This window comes from Hemiscyllium ocellatum, chromosome 26, assembly GCF_020745735.1.
Source record: "Hemiscyllium ocellatum isolate sHemOce1 chromosome 26, sHemOce1.pat.X.cur, whole genome shotgun sequence".
NCBI lineage: Eukaryota > Metazoa > Chordata > Chondrichthyes > Orectolobiformes > Hemiscylliidae > Hemiscyllium > Hemiscyllium ocellatum.
The window spans coordinates 37,870,085-37,888,935 of record NC_083426.1 but is presented as its reverse complement, the minus strand read 5'-3'; the positions used below and the strand labels follow the sequence as shown (position 1 = coordinate 37,888,935).

General features: G+C 41.5%; 1 protein-coding gene across 1 annotated transcript in view; it reads left to right on the top strand.

Moving 5' to 3' along the window:
- Positions 1-18,851, top strand: part of ppfia4 (PTPRF interacting protein alpha 4) — a 670,948-nt gene that overhangs the window by 615,828 nt on the left and 36,269 nt on the right. Inside the window, exons 18-22 of the mRNA XM_060845158.1 lie at positions 1,101-1,119; positions 2,480-2,636; positions 7,829-7,922; positions 13,346-13,427; positions 18,187-18,387. Coding sequence (XP_060701141.1) covers positions 1,101-1,119; positions 2,480-2,636; positions 7,829-7,922; positions 13,346-13,427; positions 18,187-18,387 — 553 coding nt within the window. The remainder of the gene's footprint in view (positions 1-1,100; positions 1,120-2,479; positions 2,637-7,828; positions 7,923-13,345; positions 13,428-18,186; positions 18,388-18,851) is intronic.

The window sequence follows — 18,851 nt, the reverse complement described above, 5'->3', positions numbered from 1 at the left end:
TACTTTTCAGGTTTTTTTAAAAGACACAATCTCCTGAAGCAAGTGCATTTTCAGGTGCATAGATGTCCTGGACTCAGCATACATTTGTCCCAAATTGATTTGTGGTATCAGCCAAATACAGACAGCAAAATCCTCATATGTCATTTGCGTCATGTGACACTTATCCAATCTTTGTCCCATTAAAAAAAGACTTGAATTTTATAGCACCTCAATAGGACATCTCAAAGCACTTTGCAACCAATGAAGTACTTCTGATGTGTTATCACTCTCTAATACAGGAAGTGCAGCAATATTCTCACTCCAAACTGCAGCAAGCATTCATGTGTTAATGAGCAGACAGTGTCTTCTTGTGATGTTTGGGAGATAAGTTTAAGAAGGATGCCAGATAAATCCCCAGCCCTTGTCTGAAGTAATGAAATGGGATCTTTTACAACCACCCAGACAACTCAGCTGAAGGACAGTCACCTCTGACAACGCAGCCCTCCCCTCTGTACTCCGTTGTGGCGTCAGTCTTGACTTTTAGGCTCCATTCTGGACTGGCACACAAGCCCAGAACCGTGTGACTTTGAGACAAGAATGCTACCAATTGAATCATGTCTGATTTGATCATCTCTTGAAGTGATTCTGCTTCTCTATCACAGACTGTTGTTAGTTTCTTATTCATAACATTTTATTTGCATAATTTATTCAGGTGTGAGGACGAGCAATAATTTTCTTCTCCCGTTAGACCCAGGAAGTGCCTCTGAATTCTAAAATAGTCTTTTAACAGTTTGTCACAGTTTATCTTTGGGGCATTTTAATTGCAAATAGATTTTAAAATCAGCATTTCAGGAAGGAAGCAACAGTAATTACTTGCATTTATATAGGCTCCTTAAGCAGAGTAAAACACCTCAAGGCACTTCACAGAAACATGTTTCAACAAACAAAAAGCAAAGTAAGGAGTGCTTTCATAGTTGCTTAAACATGCATTTGGTATTTGGATATGCAAAGGGACAGTAGGAATGAAAGTTACTTGGGTATAAGTGACAAGATATTTGAGTATAAAGTTGTCAGCCTATCTGATTAAATTCCCATGTATTTAGTGTTTCTGACTGTGTAAGATCTCTGAACATCAATCTTGTATTGCTGGGATCTCTGCCCTCTTGTGCTGCCATGTTGGTTTAAGTTTAATATTGCTTCCTTGGTTTACAAAGATGTGAAGACCTTGTCTGTCTTAATGAAACCTGTCCCATCACGCAGATCAGCCTTCCATCCATTGACTCCATTTATACTTCCCACTACCTTGGGAAAACAGCCAACATAATTAGAGACCCCTCCCACCCTGGTTATACTCTGTTCCACTTTCTTCCATCAGGCAGAAAATATAGAAGTATGTATATATGCACAAATTCAAGAACAGCTTCTTCCCTGCTGTTGTTAGATTTTTGAATGCACCTCTCAAATTTTAAATTTAATGTTGATCTTGCTCTCTGGGCACCTTCTCTGCAGCTGTAACATTATATTCTCCCCTCTGTTCTATTAGCCAATGCACTTTGTATGGTATGATCTGCCTCTACTGTATGCAAAACAAACCACCACACCTAGATACATGTGATGGTGATAAATCAAATCCAAAAAATTAGCAGGCATTTACTTTTCCCCAAGTTATAGAGATTTGAATTTCATGTCTTTTTCTTCTCTCTAACTGGGTGAGTGTCAAACGTGGATCAACTACCTGGCTGCCCTGTTTCATTGCATCATTTCATTGGGAACTGGCAGCAGAACTCAACTTGTTACTTCGAAAAGGCCCCTTAGTGCAGTGAGATGGTTTTCCAATTCAGTTTAATAATGGCATGGTTCCATATTCCTTTATATATCTCCAACATTATTTTATCACGTTTAGTTTTCACGGCTGAGAATTGCAGATTTCCATTGACAGTCCCGAAATGGCCTAACTCTAATTTCAAAGTAATGCCCTTTGTTCTGGACTCCCCACTGGAGGCAGTAATTTCTTTCTATCCATATTATCAAATTGTTTAACCATTTTAAATGCCTCCATTCGAAAATCACTTAATCTTTGTTGCTCAAGTCTAGCCTGTACAAGCTGTTATTAAATTTGGCCCTGATATCATTTTGATGATTCTGCATTGTTCTTCAAGACGAATTACATTCTTCCTGAGGTGCAGTGTTGACTCAGACTTAGAACATGAACTGCAACTGGCACCTACTATATTAACTTGTCTCACATTTTTAAGAGGTCTATAAAGTATTTCCTGTTTTAACAGCAGTCTAGGTTAGAATAAGGTGAAGAGCAACATAAAGTAAAACAACATTTGATGGCAAACATTTTGGAACAGAATCTATGAAAAGTGGAAGCAGCTTATCCAATATTATTACTCGCATTGAGAGGCTACCTTTCAGTATGTAATGTGTCCTCTTGTGATTATTTTGTTTTTGATCGCTATTGTGGTGGTTGCTTCTCAGCGCATTAACAGCCGAGGAATTGGCTAGCAATCCCAGCAGCAACAACAGCAGCCAGGACTCACTGCATAAAGCCTCAAAGAAGAAGGGCATTAAATCATCTATAGGGCGCCTGTTTGGGAAGAAGGAGAAGGCACGACTTGGCCAGCTTGGAAAGGAAATGGCTTCAGTTCACGGTATGTCCGACTAGTTTTCACAAAGTGAATTAAATTTCCTAAGGCTCATTGAATTATTTTTCTGTGTGTAACTAAGGAATCTGAATGAAATCAGTTCTTTTAGTCAAATGGGGCATTCCTATAGTACCAGCCAGTGTTCCTGCTCTAGCTGGAAGCATACCACATGATATTATGTTCCCCAAACAGTCACATTTGATGAAACTTGCTATCACCCCGATAAAAGACAGTGGGCACCAGTGGAATGGAATATCAATATATAGACACATGGCAGAAATGGAAAGGTGGGGTAAGAGTATTTTGACACCAAGATAGCAATCAATCACATATGTCATCAATGTCAAAGAGCCCCACAAAACTGAACTCATGGGAATCGGGGAAGAGTCTCTCCACTGCGGGAACTCATGCTCAGCAAAAAGGAGGCTGATTGTGGTTGTTGGACGTCATTCATCTCCAACTTAGAAAATTACTATGCAAATCACTTTCTTCCTCAGGGTAGTATCCAAGGCCCAATCATCTTAAGCTGCTTCATCACTGATCTCTCCTCCAATTATAAAGACAGAAGTGGGATGTTTGCTGATAACGGCACAATGTTCAGCACCACTTGCAACTCCTCAGATACTGAAGTAGTGTGTTATCATATGTCGCACGAGCTGGATAATATCAAAGTAACATCCATGCAATGACCATCTCCAATAAGAGAAAATCTAACCATAGCCACCCTGATGTTCAAAGGCATTACCATCAATGAATCCTACACTGACAACATCCTGGGAGGGTTACCATTTACTACAAACTGAACTAGACTAGTCTTACAAATACTGTGGTTAAAAAAGCAGGATAGGAAATCTGAAATGAGTAACTCACCTCTTGTTTCCCCAGTGCGTGTCTTCCATCCATAAGGCACAAGTCAGAAGTGTGATGGACTTGTGCCTTATAGATGGAAGACACGCACTGGGGAAACAAGAGGTGAGTTACTCGTTTCATTGGTCTGGATGCACACAACTCCAATAACATTCAGGTTTAACATCATCCAGGGCAAAACAGTCACTTGATTGACATTTCATCCAAAACCTTCAATTTCCATTCTCTTCACTATTGATGTACGGTGACAGCAGTGTGTACCATATACATGATGCACTGCAGCAACTCAACAAAATTCCCTCGACCTTCAGAACCTGCAATGGCTACCATCGAGAAGAGCAAGGGCAACAGATGTACTGGAACACTACCACCTACAAATTCCTCTCCAAGCCATCCACCATCCTGACTTGGAACAATATTGCTGTCTCTGCAATGTGCCTGGGTCAAAATCTTGGAAGTCCCTTCCTAACAGTGTCATTATACCTCAAAAACTTCAGTGGTTTAAGAACATACCTGACTACAACTTTCTCCCGGGCAGTTATGGATGGGCAATAAATGTTGGCCTAACCAGTGATGCCCACACCCCATAAATAAATAAGACAATATTTACAGTGAGTAAATTAGTTTTGCCCATCCTGAAACTAATATTGAAGTAATGTTGAGACCACTCTGATGGGGAACAGTGGACATACCAAGCAGTTTGATGGAATATTATTGGATGGATATGTGGTGTTGTTAGTCTGAAATGTTAGAATTTCACAACTGTGACCTTTTACCCTTTCTCATGTTAAGTTGTTCTTGGTTGTAGTCTTTGCTTTTCATGGTATGTATGACACTTGCGTTTTAATACACCTGTTCTTAGCTGCATGAGAAACAAACTTTGACTTGTTTTTGAAAGACAAAAGTGGGGGCAGGGCACTATATTTAATTTGACTTCCCTCTTTTCCATTGCCTTTCACTTAATGAAATTCTGAATTTTACTTTCCAGATTTTACAGTTATAAATATAAGCCACTTGTCAGAAAACTTTTATTTTTACTTTGCTAAAGCAAAACTACCCCCACAAAATTCATTTACACATAAGAATGCAGTTCCCAATTCACTGTGTAAACTGTTAAATGGTCTGCCATAGTTTGGAACAAACCTGCTCAGTTTTGTAACTTGGAGCTGTTTAAAATGTGCTCCTTCCCTGGAATACTTGAGCACAATTTTCCCCTGGCGAGGAAGATGGTGGAAAAGGCAAATAATTGGGCAAACTGGCCACAGAGAGATATTTGCCCCTTTCTTGTTTCCTCAGCTGTTAAGTGCTGGCAAGAAGGGTCCCTGGGGACCTTGTTGACAGCAATTAAAGCTCTAATGTCAGTAGCTTGTTTCTCAACTTACCTGTCAAATTGGGACTTGGCCTCTATTCACCCCAAAATTTGACCCATTGAGGACCAGCATGGCCCCCCTGGGTGGCCACTAGCAGCCACTCCCCTGACCTGCTCCAATCCTCTTCTCCCCAAAACCTCTATCCATGAAGTTGAAAGGAAAAGACCTGGATTTTTGCTGTTGATGCCCCAAAAACTAAGCCTCCAATGAAGTTCTCCAGGACCCAGAAGCTGATAGATTTTGATTGGTTGGCATTGTCTGACAAGATTGGGCTTCAAAGTTGACATAAGTGTTTCACATTGATGTGATTCACCAAGACCTTTACCTATTGTACCCCTAGACATGCTCCCATTACTTTTTCCTGTGTTTTATCTTGATGTTTTCTGATCAGTTCTGGACTAGCTGATTGGCGCTCAATTTGTTGAATTCTTTCACTAATTCGGGCAGAGTGTCTGTCACCGCTAAATATGCCTGCCCTCAAACTTTGGAGCTTGGTGCAGTCAATATCTACCTCTATCTTGTTTAAGGAGAATTGCCCACATCAAGCTAACATGTTTGCCAATATGTGTAGATTAGTGCAATGAGTTAGTTACAACAATTACATAAGTTGTAAACAGATGCACAATATACTGAATGTATCTTACTTTATATTGTAACATGGAAACAGGAGGACATTATTCACTGCCTTGAGTCGTCTTAGTGCACAAGGATATAAGGACCAGAAAAAGAATAGAACATATGACATCTCAAGTCAGCTATGCCAGTCAGTATTATCATAGCTGATCTTCTACTTCAGCTCCATTTACCTGCCCTTCCTGATATCCTTTGATTTCAGGAATGTATTTGTCATTCTTCAATATACTCAAGCAGCCAAGACCCTTGGGTCGGGAGTTTTAAAGATTCACAGCCATCTCAATGAAGAAATTTCACCACTACTTCAGTCCTAAATGATCAAATTTCACCATGACACTGTGTACCCATGTTCCAAATTCCCAGCAAAAACCAAAATTGCTGGAAAAGCTCAGCAGGTATGGCAGCATCTGTGCAGAGAAATCGGAGATAACACTTTGGATCCAGTCACCCTTCTTCAGAACTCAAATTCTCCAGCCAGGCCCAAATATTTTGGTCCATCATCAGAGGACAACCCTTCTCACCTCAGGAATAGATCTAGTGAAACTTTATTACACTGCCTCCAAAGTAAATAAATCCTTCCTTAGACAAGAGACTAAATCTTTTGCACAGTATTTCAGTTGTCATCTTACCAAAACCCTTTACCGTTGTAGCTAGATTTCTGTATTCCTGTACTGCATATTTCTTTTCAACAAAGACCAACATGTCACATGTCTTCCCAATTGTTTGCTGTGCCTGTATACTAACTTAATGTTCCTTGTATCGTTACACCAAGTCTTTTTGAACATCGACAGTTAGAAGTTTAATGTCACTTCAACAATATTCTGCTTTCTTATTCTGTTGCCCATTAATAGCTTGTCCATATCTCTTTGCAGTCTTTTCTTATAATCCTAACAATTTGAATTCCCACCATATAGCTTTGTCTCACAAAAATCATCAGTCTCTGTTTTGAAATGTTCAACTAATCTCCTCAATAAATATTTGCTCTGATCACTTTCCAATCCTGTGCCTATCTATACTTTATTTTGCAAAGCTGCTATGCTGCTGATCTTTATGATTTTAAGCAGTGCAGGAGAGTGAGCTCTCTAATTCTACTCCATTTATGTTGAATTAACTGACTTCAGCTGAAATATTGAAGTTAGTATTGGTTTTTGCTTTGCTACATTAGGGAGGAGTAACCATTACCAAAGTGTCCACCCTGACTATCATTCAGTATACTCCATTGTAAAGGATGCAGGGGTGTACATGTGAGGTGATGTGGTCATGATAACTGTGATGCTTTTCACAGCTGAATGGACCATCAGTCCCCACAATCAATATTCATACTTGAGGATGGAACGAATAAACCGTCTTTCGAATGGAATGGTATGCCATTAATGATATGCAATAATACTGAGCTTTGATTGCACTTCTACATCAAGAATTAAATACTGTATTATTTAAAAAAGCACTTCAGAATTAAGCTGTTAATTTTGTACATGAGTAAATCTACATATTGTTTTCTTTCTCTCTCTTGTCATAGGATATGGATACTTTGGTAAGTAGAAACATTGTAAGTGATCTGCTTAGTGCATTCATCATTTTCTGTTGTGAACAATTTAAATGATGTAGTATGTGCTTGAGCTTGAAAGGGAGAGATATGGTTATAATCTGTGAAATGATATCTTTTTAAGATTTTTAGTAAAGGTTTATGGGGATGTAATAGGATACTACAAGAATCTAACATATCCTTTATTGCTGCTATTAGAACCTTTGTTTTGACAATTGGAATGAGCATGATGAGAAGAGCTAATGAGACCTAAAGGAGTCACTTTTACTCAGAAAATTCTCTGGTTATATTTTTTCAATTCACCTGACAAGGACTGATTAGTGTTTGTGACTTTGTTTAGCCTGTAGAAAATTTAAACTTTCCCATTTTGTAGGCCCTCTCGCTCTCTCTCTCGTTCAGTCACGTTTCCACCCCTATTCATGCTGCCTATCTAAATATTAAGAAAAGCAGCCTGCCTATTGCCAGGATTAATGTAAGAAGGCATTGATCCTGTTCATTTTGATTTCTGACCTTCAAACAGCACAGTGTACAACATGGCAGAGATAGAACATGGGCCCCATTGAGAGTTCTGAGTGTGAAGCCTGACCTATTAGTGAGATATAGACGCATCAACATCTTCTACTGCTGCGGTTTATTGCCTTTGCAGTGTCATATGTCGAGTTGCAGTGACATCTTTGTTCTCTGTTCCATCAGTTGATACAGGAATGTTGAAATAATTGGAGCTTAAATTAAAATGAGAATAACATAACTGTTTTTCTCAGTATTCCTGTATTGTTAACTAGGTGGCATATTGGATACAGAAATGGGCATCCAGGACTCCCTTACTCTGGGCAAACTTGGAACACAAGCAGAGAGGGATCGAAGGCTAAAGAAGAAGTAAGTTTTAAGCCAGTTTAAAGAAGTGCACACATCCTTATCATGTGATTGTTTTCACTGTGAATTGAATAGAATTCATTTATTTATTTGCAGCGAAAGTCTAATAAACCCACTCTTGAGCACGTTCTTCCTCCTCTTGAACCACCCTACCAGAAGTATTCTTATTTCTGCTGGCATGGGTGGTATGTAGTTTATTACACAGTCACTGAAACAGCTTCATCAAAGAAAAATTAAACAACTGGGGAGAAATGTTGATGTTCATCATAGGTGGATAGAATCATAGAATCCATACAATGTGAAAGCAGGCTATTCAGCCCATTGGGTCTGCACCAACCCTCTGGGTCTGGATGGGATGCATTTCATTCTATCCCTATAATCCTGCATTCCTCGTAGCTAATTCACCTAACCTGCACACCCCTCAACACTATGGAAATTTATCATGACCAATTCACCTAAGCTGCACATCTTTGGACTGGGGAAGGAAGCCCATGCAGACACTGGAAGATTGTGCAAGTTCCACACAGTTGCCCAAGAGTGAAATCAATCCCAGGTCCCTGATGCTGTGAGGCAGCAGTGCTCACCACTGTGCTGCTTCGAATATTTTAATATTCATACCTTTTTTTTCTTGATTTTGCACCAGTTTTGTTTTTTAATACCAGCTAGCAGAATATATGCTGATATGATAATTTTCTTTATTCCTTCATTCAATCATCCCATCCCACCCCATCCATCCACTTATGAACAGCTCTAGATAAACTATGTTTGGAGTATGTTTAAATTAGATGCATTTTTCTTCCTCACCTTCATGACCTCTTGCAGTTTTGTTAAAAAGTGTTAATAACAGGCTGGTTGGTTGTTTGTCTGAAGAAGTTCAATGCATCTTGGAAATCCAAACTAGGTCATGTCACAGAGTTGTACAGCTCGGAAACAGACCATTAGGTCCAACTCATCCTTGCCAACCAAACTAAACTAGTCTCATTTGCCTGAATTTGGCCCATATCCCTCTTAGTAAAAAATGAGGTCTGCAGATGCTGGAGATCACAGCTGCAAATGTGTTGCTGGTCAAAGCACAGCAGGTTAGGCAGCATCTCAGGAATAGAGAATTCGACGTTTCGAGCATAAGCCCTTCATCAGGAATAAGAGAGAGAGCCAAGCAGGCTGAGATAAAAGGTAGGGAGGAGGGACTAGGGGGAGGGGCGATGGAGGTGGGATAGGTGGAAGAAAAGGTAGGGAGGAGGGACTAGGGGGAGGGGCGATGGAGGTGGGATAGGTGGAAGTCCAGGTAGCTGTGGGAGTCAGTCGGTTTATAATAGATGTCTGTGTTGAGTCGGTCGCCCGAGATAGAAATGGAAAGGTCTAGGAAGGGGAGGGAGGAGTCTGAGACAGTCCAGGTGAATTTCAGGTCGGGATGGAAGGTGTTAGTAAAGTTGATGAACTGTTCAACCTCCTCGTGGGAGCACGAGGCAGCGCCGATACAGTCATCGATGTAGCGGAGGAAAAGGTGGGGGGTGGTGCCAGTGTAGTTGCGGAAGATGGACTGTTCCACATATCCTACGAAGAGGCAGGCATAGCTGGGGCCCATGCGGGTGCCCATGGCAACTCCTTTAGTTTGGAGGAAGAAACGCCATCCCATATTCCCAATTCCTTCGTCTCCGCCGCATCTGCTCCCAGGAAAAACGCCATCCCATATTCCCAATTCCTTCGTCTCCGCCGCATCTGCTCCCAGGAAAACGCCATCCCATATTCCCAATTCCTTCGTCTCCGCCGCATCTGCTCCCAGACTACACCTCCTCCCACCCTGCCCCCTGTAAAAACGCCATCCCATATTCCCAATTCCTTCGTCTCCGCCGCATCTGCTCCCAGGAGGACCAATTCCAACACCGCACAGCCCAGATGGCCTCCTTCTTCAAGGACCGCAGATTCCCCCCAGACGTGATCGACGATGCCCTCCACCGCATCTCCTCCACTTCCCGCTCCTCCGCCCTTGAGCCCCGCTCCTCCAACCGCCACCAAGACAGAACCCCACTGGTTCTCACCTACCACCCCACCAACCTGCGCATACAACGTATTATCCGCCGCCATTTCCGCCACCTCCAAACGGACCCCACCACCAAGGATATATTTCCCTCCCCTCCCCTATCAGCGTTCCGCAAGGACCACTCCCTTCGTGACTCCCTTGTCAGATCCACACCCCCCACCAACCCAACCTCCACCCCCGGCACCTTCCCCTGCAACCGCAGGAAATGTAAAACTTGCGCCCACACCTCCACACTCACTTCCCTCCAAGGCCCCAAGGGATCCTTCCATATCCGCCACAAGTTCACCTGTACCTCCACACACACCATCTATTGCATCCGCTGCACCCGATGTGGCCTCCTCTATATTGGTGAGACAGGCCGCTTACTTGCGGAACGCTTCAGAGAACACCTCTGGGCCGCCCGAACCAACCAACCCAATCACCCCGTGGCTCAACACTTTAACTCCCCCTCCCACTCCACCGAGGACATGCAGGTCCTTGGACTCCTCCACCGGCAGAACACAACTACACGACGGCTGGAGGAGGAGCGCCTCATCTTCCGCCTGGGAACCCTCCAACCACAAGGTATGAATTCAGATTTCTCCAGCTTCCTCATTTCCCCTCCCCCCACCTTGTCTCAGTCGGTTCCCTCAACTCAGCACCGCCCTCCTAACCTGCAATCCTCTTCCTGACCTCTCCGCCCCCACCCCACTCCGGCCTATCACCCTCACCTTGACCTCCTTCCACCTATCCCACCTCCATCGCCCCTCCTCCCTACCTTTTATCTCAGCCTGCTTGGCTCTCTCTCTTATTCCTGATGAAGGGCTTATGCTCGAAACGTCGAATTCTCTATTCCTGAGATGCTGCCTAACCTGCTGTGCTTTGACCAGCAACACATTTGCAGCCATATCCCTCTTAACCTTTCCGATTCATGGACTGTCCCAAGACCTTTTAAATGTTGCAATTGTACCTGTATCTACCACTTCCTCTGACAGTTCATTCCACATATGAACTACTGTATATGAAAAGGTTGCCCCTCAGATCCCTGTAAAATCTTTTCCCTCTCACCTTAAAACTATGCCCTCTAGTTCTGAAGTCCCCTACCCTAGGGAAAAGACCTTTGCCATTCACTTTACCTATGCCCCTCATGATTTTATATGAAGCTGCCTCTATAAGGTGATGCTTCAACCTCCAATGCACCAGTGAAAACAACAACTAGTCTACCTAGCCTCTCCTTATAAATCAAATCCTCCAGTCCTAGTAACAACCCTGGGTCAATCTCTCAAAATCAGTGAAAGTTCTGCTCTCTTCACTTCTTTAACCACTGACTAAATGCAAAAAAAAAATTTTAATCCTTCTCTAACTTACTGTGACTGCCCTTAAGTCAGGCATTATTCTCTGCCAGTGAGCATGCATCAGAGCAACTTTGTGTTGTGTCACCTTCTGTCCATGTTTTGAAGTGTTTACACTTGACTCAATATCTTTCCCAAGAACATATTCTGTTAATTGAACTACAATTGTTACTTATGTTCTACTATCCTAAATGCTAATAATTGCCCAATGATGTAGATCAATTTTATTCAGTGTCTGGGAGTGAGACTTTTAGAGAACTTTAACAGTACCTTAATGTGCACCAGGAGTCAGACCGATTAAAGTTAAATTAGAGCTCTTTTTATCACTCAAATTGGCCATTCTGTGTGTTTCAATAGACATTAATGTTGTATTAGTCCTTTGATTTTGGTTTGCTACAGAATTACCGTCTGTCTTCAAACCTGCATGTCCTCTTAACATTTGCATGAATTTTGATTTGAGGAAATCAGTGTTTAGATTAGTGTTGATACTTTGCACTATCCTAATCTGAAAAAAACTTTCTTTTGGAATCAAAATGCCTTTTCAAGCAAGAGAAAATAATCAAAACACTGATTAGACAAATTTGCGCATTGTTTGGCCTATGTGACAGTGCAAGACTGACAAGAATCCCATTCCTGAAATCGCCTCAAATGTTAAATCCTACACCTGCAATGCTAATTCAGCAGATTGCTAACACCTGACCCCCTATTGTTTTGATTCTATTTACATACAAGATATAACTTGAAAGAAGTACTGCTTCTGATACTTTGTGACGCAGGTGAATTGTTAATTTCTTATTGTGCACATCAATGATGGATTCAAAAGAAATCCTCGGGTTTCCTTCAGTTTTTGAGAATGTGGTTTTATTTCCACTCTCCATTCTATTGAAATATTCCTAAATGTTTTCGCTTGCTGTTCATAATTCTTAAATTTCTATCATAATTATGATTCCTCTTTGCAATAAGCAAAACAAAAAACAGATGAGAATCAACATTATGAAGTTATATTTCCAGGGCCAGAGAGGTGGTGTAATAATCATCATTTAGAATGCCAACATTAACTCCTGAATCTTTCTGAGCCACTTTTGGCATGAAATTAATGGGTAGATGTTCTAAGTACAGACCATAGCAGTCATTTCAAATCTGAAATATCAATGAGGACCATGCCAGTGTGCCTACTAGAGAAACAGCCGAAAAGTCTGCCTTTAATTGGACTAGAAGTTGTTTTCCTGCTTACCCTGTAATAATGGAGTGTATGACAGCTTCACCATTGCTATTACAACAAAATCTAGACTGTTATATTTTGTTGACTTTTATTACAAGAGGATTTGTGCATAGGAGTGAAAATGTCATCTTAGAATTGTATGCAGCCTTGATGAGACCACACCAAGACTACTGCATGCAGCTTTGGCCATCTTCCTGACAGTAATATATATTTGTCATAGAGAACTGCGCAATCAATCTGAGAATAAGCGAAAGCCATCTATGACCGAGATTTGAAGGAATTTCTCCACTTAGCAGGTGGTGAATTGTAATTCAGTGTCCCAGAGAGCTGTGGCGGCTCATTTATTGGTCTTGACCTGCAATCTTCTTCCTGACCTCTTTGCCCCCACCCCCTCTCCGGCCTATCACCCTCACCCTCACCTCCTTCCACCTATCGTATTCCTGGCACCCATGCCCCAAATTCCCCCCCCCCCCACACACGCGCACACCTTTTATCTCAGCCCGCTTGGCACCCAGCCTCATTCCTGAAGAAAGGCTTATGCCGAAAACGTCGATTCTCCTGCTCCTTGGATGCTGCCTGGCATGCTGCGCTTTTCCAGCACCACACTTTTCAACTATGGGGATAATGCCAGAAAATGATGTTGAGGTAGAAGATTAGTCATGACTATGATCTCAGAGCAGACATAAAGAGCAGAATTGCCTACTTCTGCTCCTGTTTCTTATGTTATCTTGCAGCTCTCTCAGAGATTTATATCCTAACCCAGCATGTGACATTCAGCAAGTCATTAAACAAGGGACATGATGAACTGATCTTAAATATAATTGAATTCTAGGCATGAACTACTGGAAGATGCGCGGAGAAAGGGTATGCCATTTGCACAGTGGGATGGACCAACAGTAGTATCATGGCTAGAGGTAAGTGCCACAGAGCTGCATCCATGGAGTTCTGACAATCTGATCATTATGATTGAGAACACAGATGTCTTGCTGGCTACAGGGTGGCGTGGTGGCTCAGTGATTAGCACTGCTGCCTCACTATTACAGGGACCCAGTTTGTTTCCACCCTTGGGTTACTGTCTGTGTGGTGTTTGCACATTCTCGCCATGTCTGTGTGGGTTTCCTCCTGATGCTCCGGTTTCCTCCCAAAGGTTAGGTGGATTGGCCATGGAAAATACAGGGTTCCAGGGATAAGTTTGGGTGGGGTTGGATCTGGATAGGATGCTCTTTGGACAGTTGATGTGGACTCGATGAATTGAATGGCCTGCTTCCACACTGTAGGGATTCTGCGGTATTTATTACCCAATTCTTAACCTAAATTTTTCTCATCTGAAATTCAAATGAAATTCTGTTGCAATTCAATGGATTTTGAGATAATTACAAATGCTCATTTGTATTTTGGACTACACTTTCCAGATAAAACTGCAATCAAAGACCTGGCAATTAATCGAAGATGCCAAGAGAAAGAAAAAAAAATTAAATCTAATATTGTCTAAACCTCTGTGTGGATATTAAACATCCCTAAAAAGAGAGACCGAGTTAAAACTTTTAATCATGTACTCATCAGGATATATTCTGACTGCATTAAGCTCTACCTTAATTCTCATGTCTTTGTGGATTAAACTGAAATCCACCTCGAGATCCTGATGGAGGCAAGTGGTGTCATCGTTCCCTGATATTCTTAGTTATTATGTCAAACTATCCAATAAGACTTTTACCTATTGCTGTTATGCCACAAACTGGTTAAGACAAAAGATTCTTCTCATTAAAATTCATCAGTATTTATCTTCACCCACTTTTAATTGAATAAGCTCTTAGACCCAACAGAAGGCAAAATTCCCCACCGGGGTTGTCATGCCCGATTAATGCTGTGTTTCAAAAGTATAGAAAGAAGGATTGATTTATGATGTGCAGCAGACCAGAAAGGAGAATTGGGTACATTGCCAACCCTAATTAATATTGGGATTCTGTGATTTTATTATATGATTCTAATTGTGATATTTTGATAAGTGTCCGTTAACTTTTTGGTTTTATGTTACAGCCCCCACTTGGGGCACTTAGAATCCCTACTATATGGAGGCAGGCCATTCGGCCCATCGAGTCTGCACTGCCCCTCTGAAGACCATTCCACCCACGTTCACCCCCCTATCCCTGTAACTACCACAGCCAACCAACTCAACTTGTACATCCCTGGACACTATGGGCAATTTTAGCATGGCCAGTCCACCTAACCTGTACATCTTTGGGATGTGGGAGGAAGCTGAAGCACCCAGATGAAACCCATGCAGACACAGGGAGAATGTGCAAACTCCACACACAGGGTAGAATTGAACTCAGGTCTCTGGCGCTGTGAGGCAGCAGTGCTAACCACTGAGCCACTGTGCCACCTCTTTAATCCTGTTAGTATTTACTGATTTGGAAAAGTAGAGAGGAGGATTAGTGGTAGCAATCCAATCATTGATTGGTGGTGGCTAGATTCACAGAGCAAGAAATTCACATGATGCAGGAAGTCATTTCAGAAAGGGAGAAACAATTTGTACAGCATGGGAAGATGCTGGTGATTCGTTGCCACGGAATTTCAGCAGGGACTGTTGACTGCCGGACTTAGCTGATTGAACACAGACTAAGGCGGACTGAGGTTGATCAAGGCATTTCCATGAGGAATGCAATAGGATAGGCAGAATATGCCGCCCTTTCCTCACTGAAAAGGATGCAATACATGGACCCACAAAGAATCAGACTTGTGGATGACTATAAGTAACATTGAACACATGCAAAGTAAACACACTGATAGCCAACTGAACAACATAACTTGGTTTTCAGTGTAATTCTTAGCACAGTCAGGGTTATTTAATAAATACTGACCAATAAACAGAATCACATCTAATGTTTGAAGAATCACACCTAATGATTGCAAAGTGAAAGATTTGACAATATACTAATGTTTTAAGTTTTCTATGACCAAACAATTGCAGGTTATTAATGTTTCTCTTCCCAATCAGTTAATTGGAGATGGATGCTCTGTAGAAATAACTACTCATCCCAAGTTCATTCATTTCTCCAAGAAGGTATTCTTGTACCTTGTCTTCCTCCTGATGCTTCATCACCTGCAATCACTGGGACAATTTCCACATGTACATGAGAGAGACTCCAAGCTCTATTTTCTGCATCTGTACTATGAGAATGCTTGTTCAATTGCATAAACCTTAAATTCCATCTACCCCTGCTTCACATCCCAGCTAAATGTTGAGAAAATCAAAGCCATCATTTTTGGTTCCCATCAGGGGCTCCAATCTTTGTCAATGACTCCACTCCCCAGTGATTATCGCAAACTCCTCAATCTGCTTGATCTCAAACACATTTTCTGACTCTATATCATTCCAATCAGAAAGACCACACTTTAACATTATCCACGTCCATTCCATCCCAGCCTACTCAGCACTAAAACCATCTGCAGAACTTCATCATTTACAGACTCAATTACATAGGTATGTAGGTCTTCCATCTTACACTCTCTTTACATTTGCAGCTCATAATAAACTCTGCTGGGGTCAACCCATCCTGCATGAAGTCCTGCATATTTATTGCCTTTATTCTCTTTGACTTGCAGTGCCTGTAATTGAAAAAATAATATTCTCTCCTCACTGAATCTTCAAACCCAGTCTGCCAAACTCACTATCCCAGTTCATTGTAACCTCACTTTACCTATGCCTTTCTCATTTCTTTCCATAATTCTTGAGTTCCTCAATTGTATGGTCTGCATTTTCCAAGAATTGTCAATCAGGTGCTGATTATGACCAGGTCTCCTTTTTAGCGAAATGGAAGAACTCCACATTTGTAACAGGAGATTCCAATTAGGCCTCATTCGGAAAAGCAGAGCTGTTCTTTCATTCTGACAGATCCCACTTAGTGCATGGGGGAAGCAAACGATTTTCACAGTAGCTAGTTGCTATAGTCTGTGATTTCATAATCCAGCTTCATAGACAGCCACTTTGACAGTTTCTGTGACAGTATAGTTAAGGTGCCAGATAGGTAAGACTAGTGTGCCAGGTGAGTAGGAGTGGGAGAATGTGAAGAGAGTCATGTGCCAAGGTACAAAAAAAAATGTGGCAAGGAGGCCAGGCAAGTAATGGAGTGGTTCGCGTAGCTCAGGGTCTGATAGAAAGTTTTGGGTGTCGTGTCAGATCAGGATGTGATCAACAAGACAAGGGGGGGGGCGTGTAGCTGTGTGAAATAAGTTTTGGATCAGTTACATAATTATCTAGAAGTTAGACAAAGTATTTAACAGTCTAACCTTTTCCAAGTAACTATTTACTTAACTGCAGCAGAGCCCTCCAAATTCTCCAATTTTGGAGCGTTCCAGGCCAAGGGAAATTGCCAAGTGGAATCCTCAGATTCACAGGCAGCTCCTTTGAAATCTACAAGACGGGGATTCCACAGGGACCTCATGCACAATCCCCATCCATGCTTCGGAAACCATTGGAAAATGAAGACTTCCCAATTTTTGTGTCCCTTTAAAAACGTCCTTATAATTCTTCATCCCATCTAATCTGTTGTAAAATTAGGACTGAAATGTGATTCTGTCACAAAGCTGCCTTGTCAACATAACTGACATTGTTTTTGAATTTCCTTTTATTTGTCCACTGCAACAATTGCTTCATTTTTTAACATGGCATTCTCAGGGCTCAAACAGTCTGTTTTAGATGCAAGAGCGTTAAGTCTACAATGAGAAGTGTTTGTTGAACTTTTTAATTTGCGAAAGTAGAATGGGCAGAGGAACTACGAATTATTTCTGATAGATATCCAAGTCATGTATTGGTATAATTTGACATTGCTGAGGTTGGAGTGTTTATAAGAAAACAAAACACAATCTTTGGAAACCATTTTCATTATGAGTCAGATGATCTGTATATCCAGTTTGCTCTGAAGTATGCCTGAAATGGTTAGCTTCCAATATGAGAAGCTAGCTTGTTTGCTATTTATGCCATTTATAGACTAGCCTAAAATGCAACAATGAGGTCTTGGCTGTAGGTTCGCCCGCTGAGCTGCATTTCCAGATGTTTCGTTACTCTAGTAGGTAACATCTTCAGTGGGCCTCAGGTGAAGCAATGCTGAAAATTCCTGCTTTCTATTTATAAGTTTGGGTTTCTTTGGGTTGGTGATGTCATTTCCTGTGGTGAAGGCACTTCCTGTTCCTTTTCTCGGGGGGGTGGTAGATGTGTTCTAACTCAATGTGTTTGTTGATAGAGTTCCACTTGGCATGCCATGCTTCTAGGAATTCTCGTGTGTGTCTTTGTTTGGCTTGTCCTAGGATGGATGTGTTGTCCCAGTCGAAGTGGCGTCCTTCCTCATTGTATGTGAGGATACTAGTGAGGGGTATGTTAGACTGAAGCCTCATAACCAACTGAACAGAATTGTTGGGGAGAACATCCTGAAGGATGTGTTGTCCTCTGTGCCCAAGTTAAGGTTATGTAAGTTTACATAATCATTATTGCAAAAGGCCCACACAAATATCACTGATGTCTATTCTCTTGCCATATCAGTAATAGTAATTAACATTTTCCTTACAACTGGACTGCGCCAAAATATAATGCATTTTGTTTAAGAAATAGAGGTTTCTACTGTATAAAACCAGAAAATAATGTTAATTTTCCATGTTTGCTGTAACATTAAACAGCTGTGGGTGGGAATGCCAGCCTGGTACGTAGCTGCCTGTCGAGCCAACGTGAAGAGTGGTGCTATCATGTCTGCCTTGTCTGACACAGAGATACAAAGGGAGATTGGAATCAGTAATCCCCTTCATCGATTGAAACTCCGACTGGCAATACAGGAGATGGTGTCATTAACAAGTCCATCAGCACCACCCACATCCAGAACGGTAGGTTTTTGGCACTCCTTTGTGTTTTCAAAATGTTTGGACAGATTATAAATATTGTGAATCAGGTCAAGTTATTGTCTTCTCTGGATAGACAGTAGGTAATATGAATTCTTGTCAAAAATATTCTACATTGGCATTGTGAGGCAGAGTGACACTTGTGCTTTGATCAGTTTAAGTTTCCCAATTGTGTATTAGACATTGCGGTTGGCGAGAAATTTTGTCCCAACCTGCATTGTAAAGATGACTTTACAGCTTTCTGATCACTCCTATTAAGATTCTACTTTAATAGTCCTATTTGGAAATACTCCCAGATATTGGCCACTGACATGACTGGATTGGAGTACTCTGTGAATGTGGAGATGCTTATGGTGACCTATCCTGTTTTCACAATATATACATGGCAGTGATGAATAGCAATGCTTGCACTGAAAAAGATGTGATGCTAAGATAATGTGAAGGTAAAT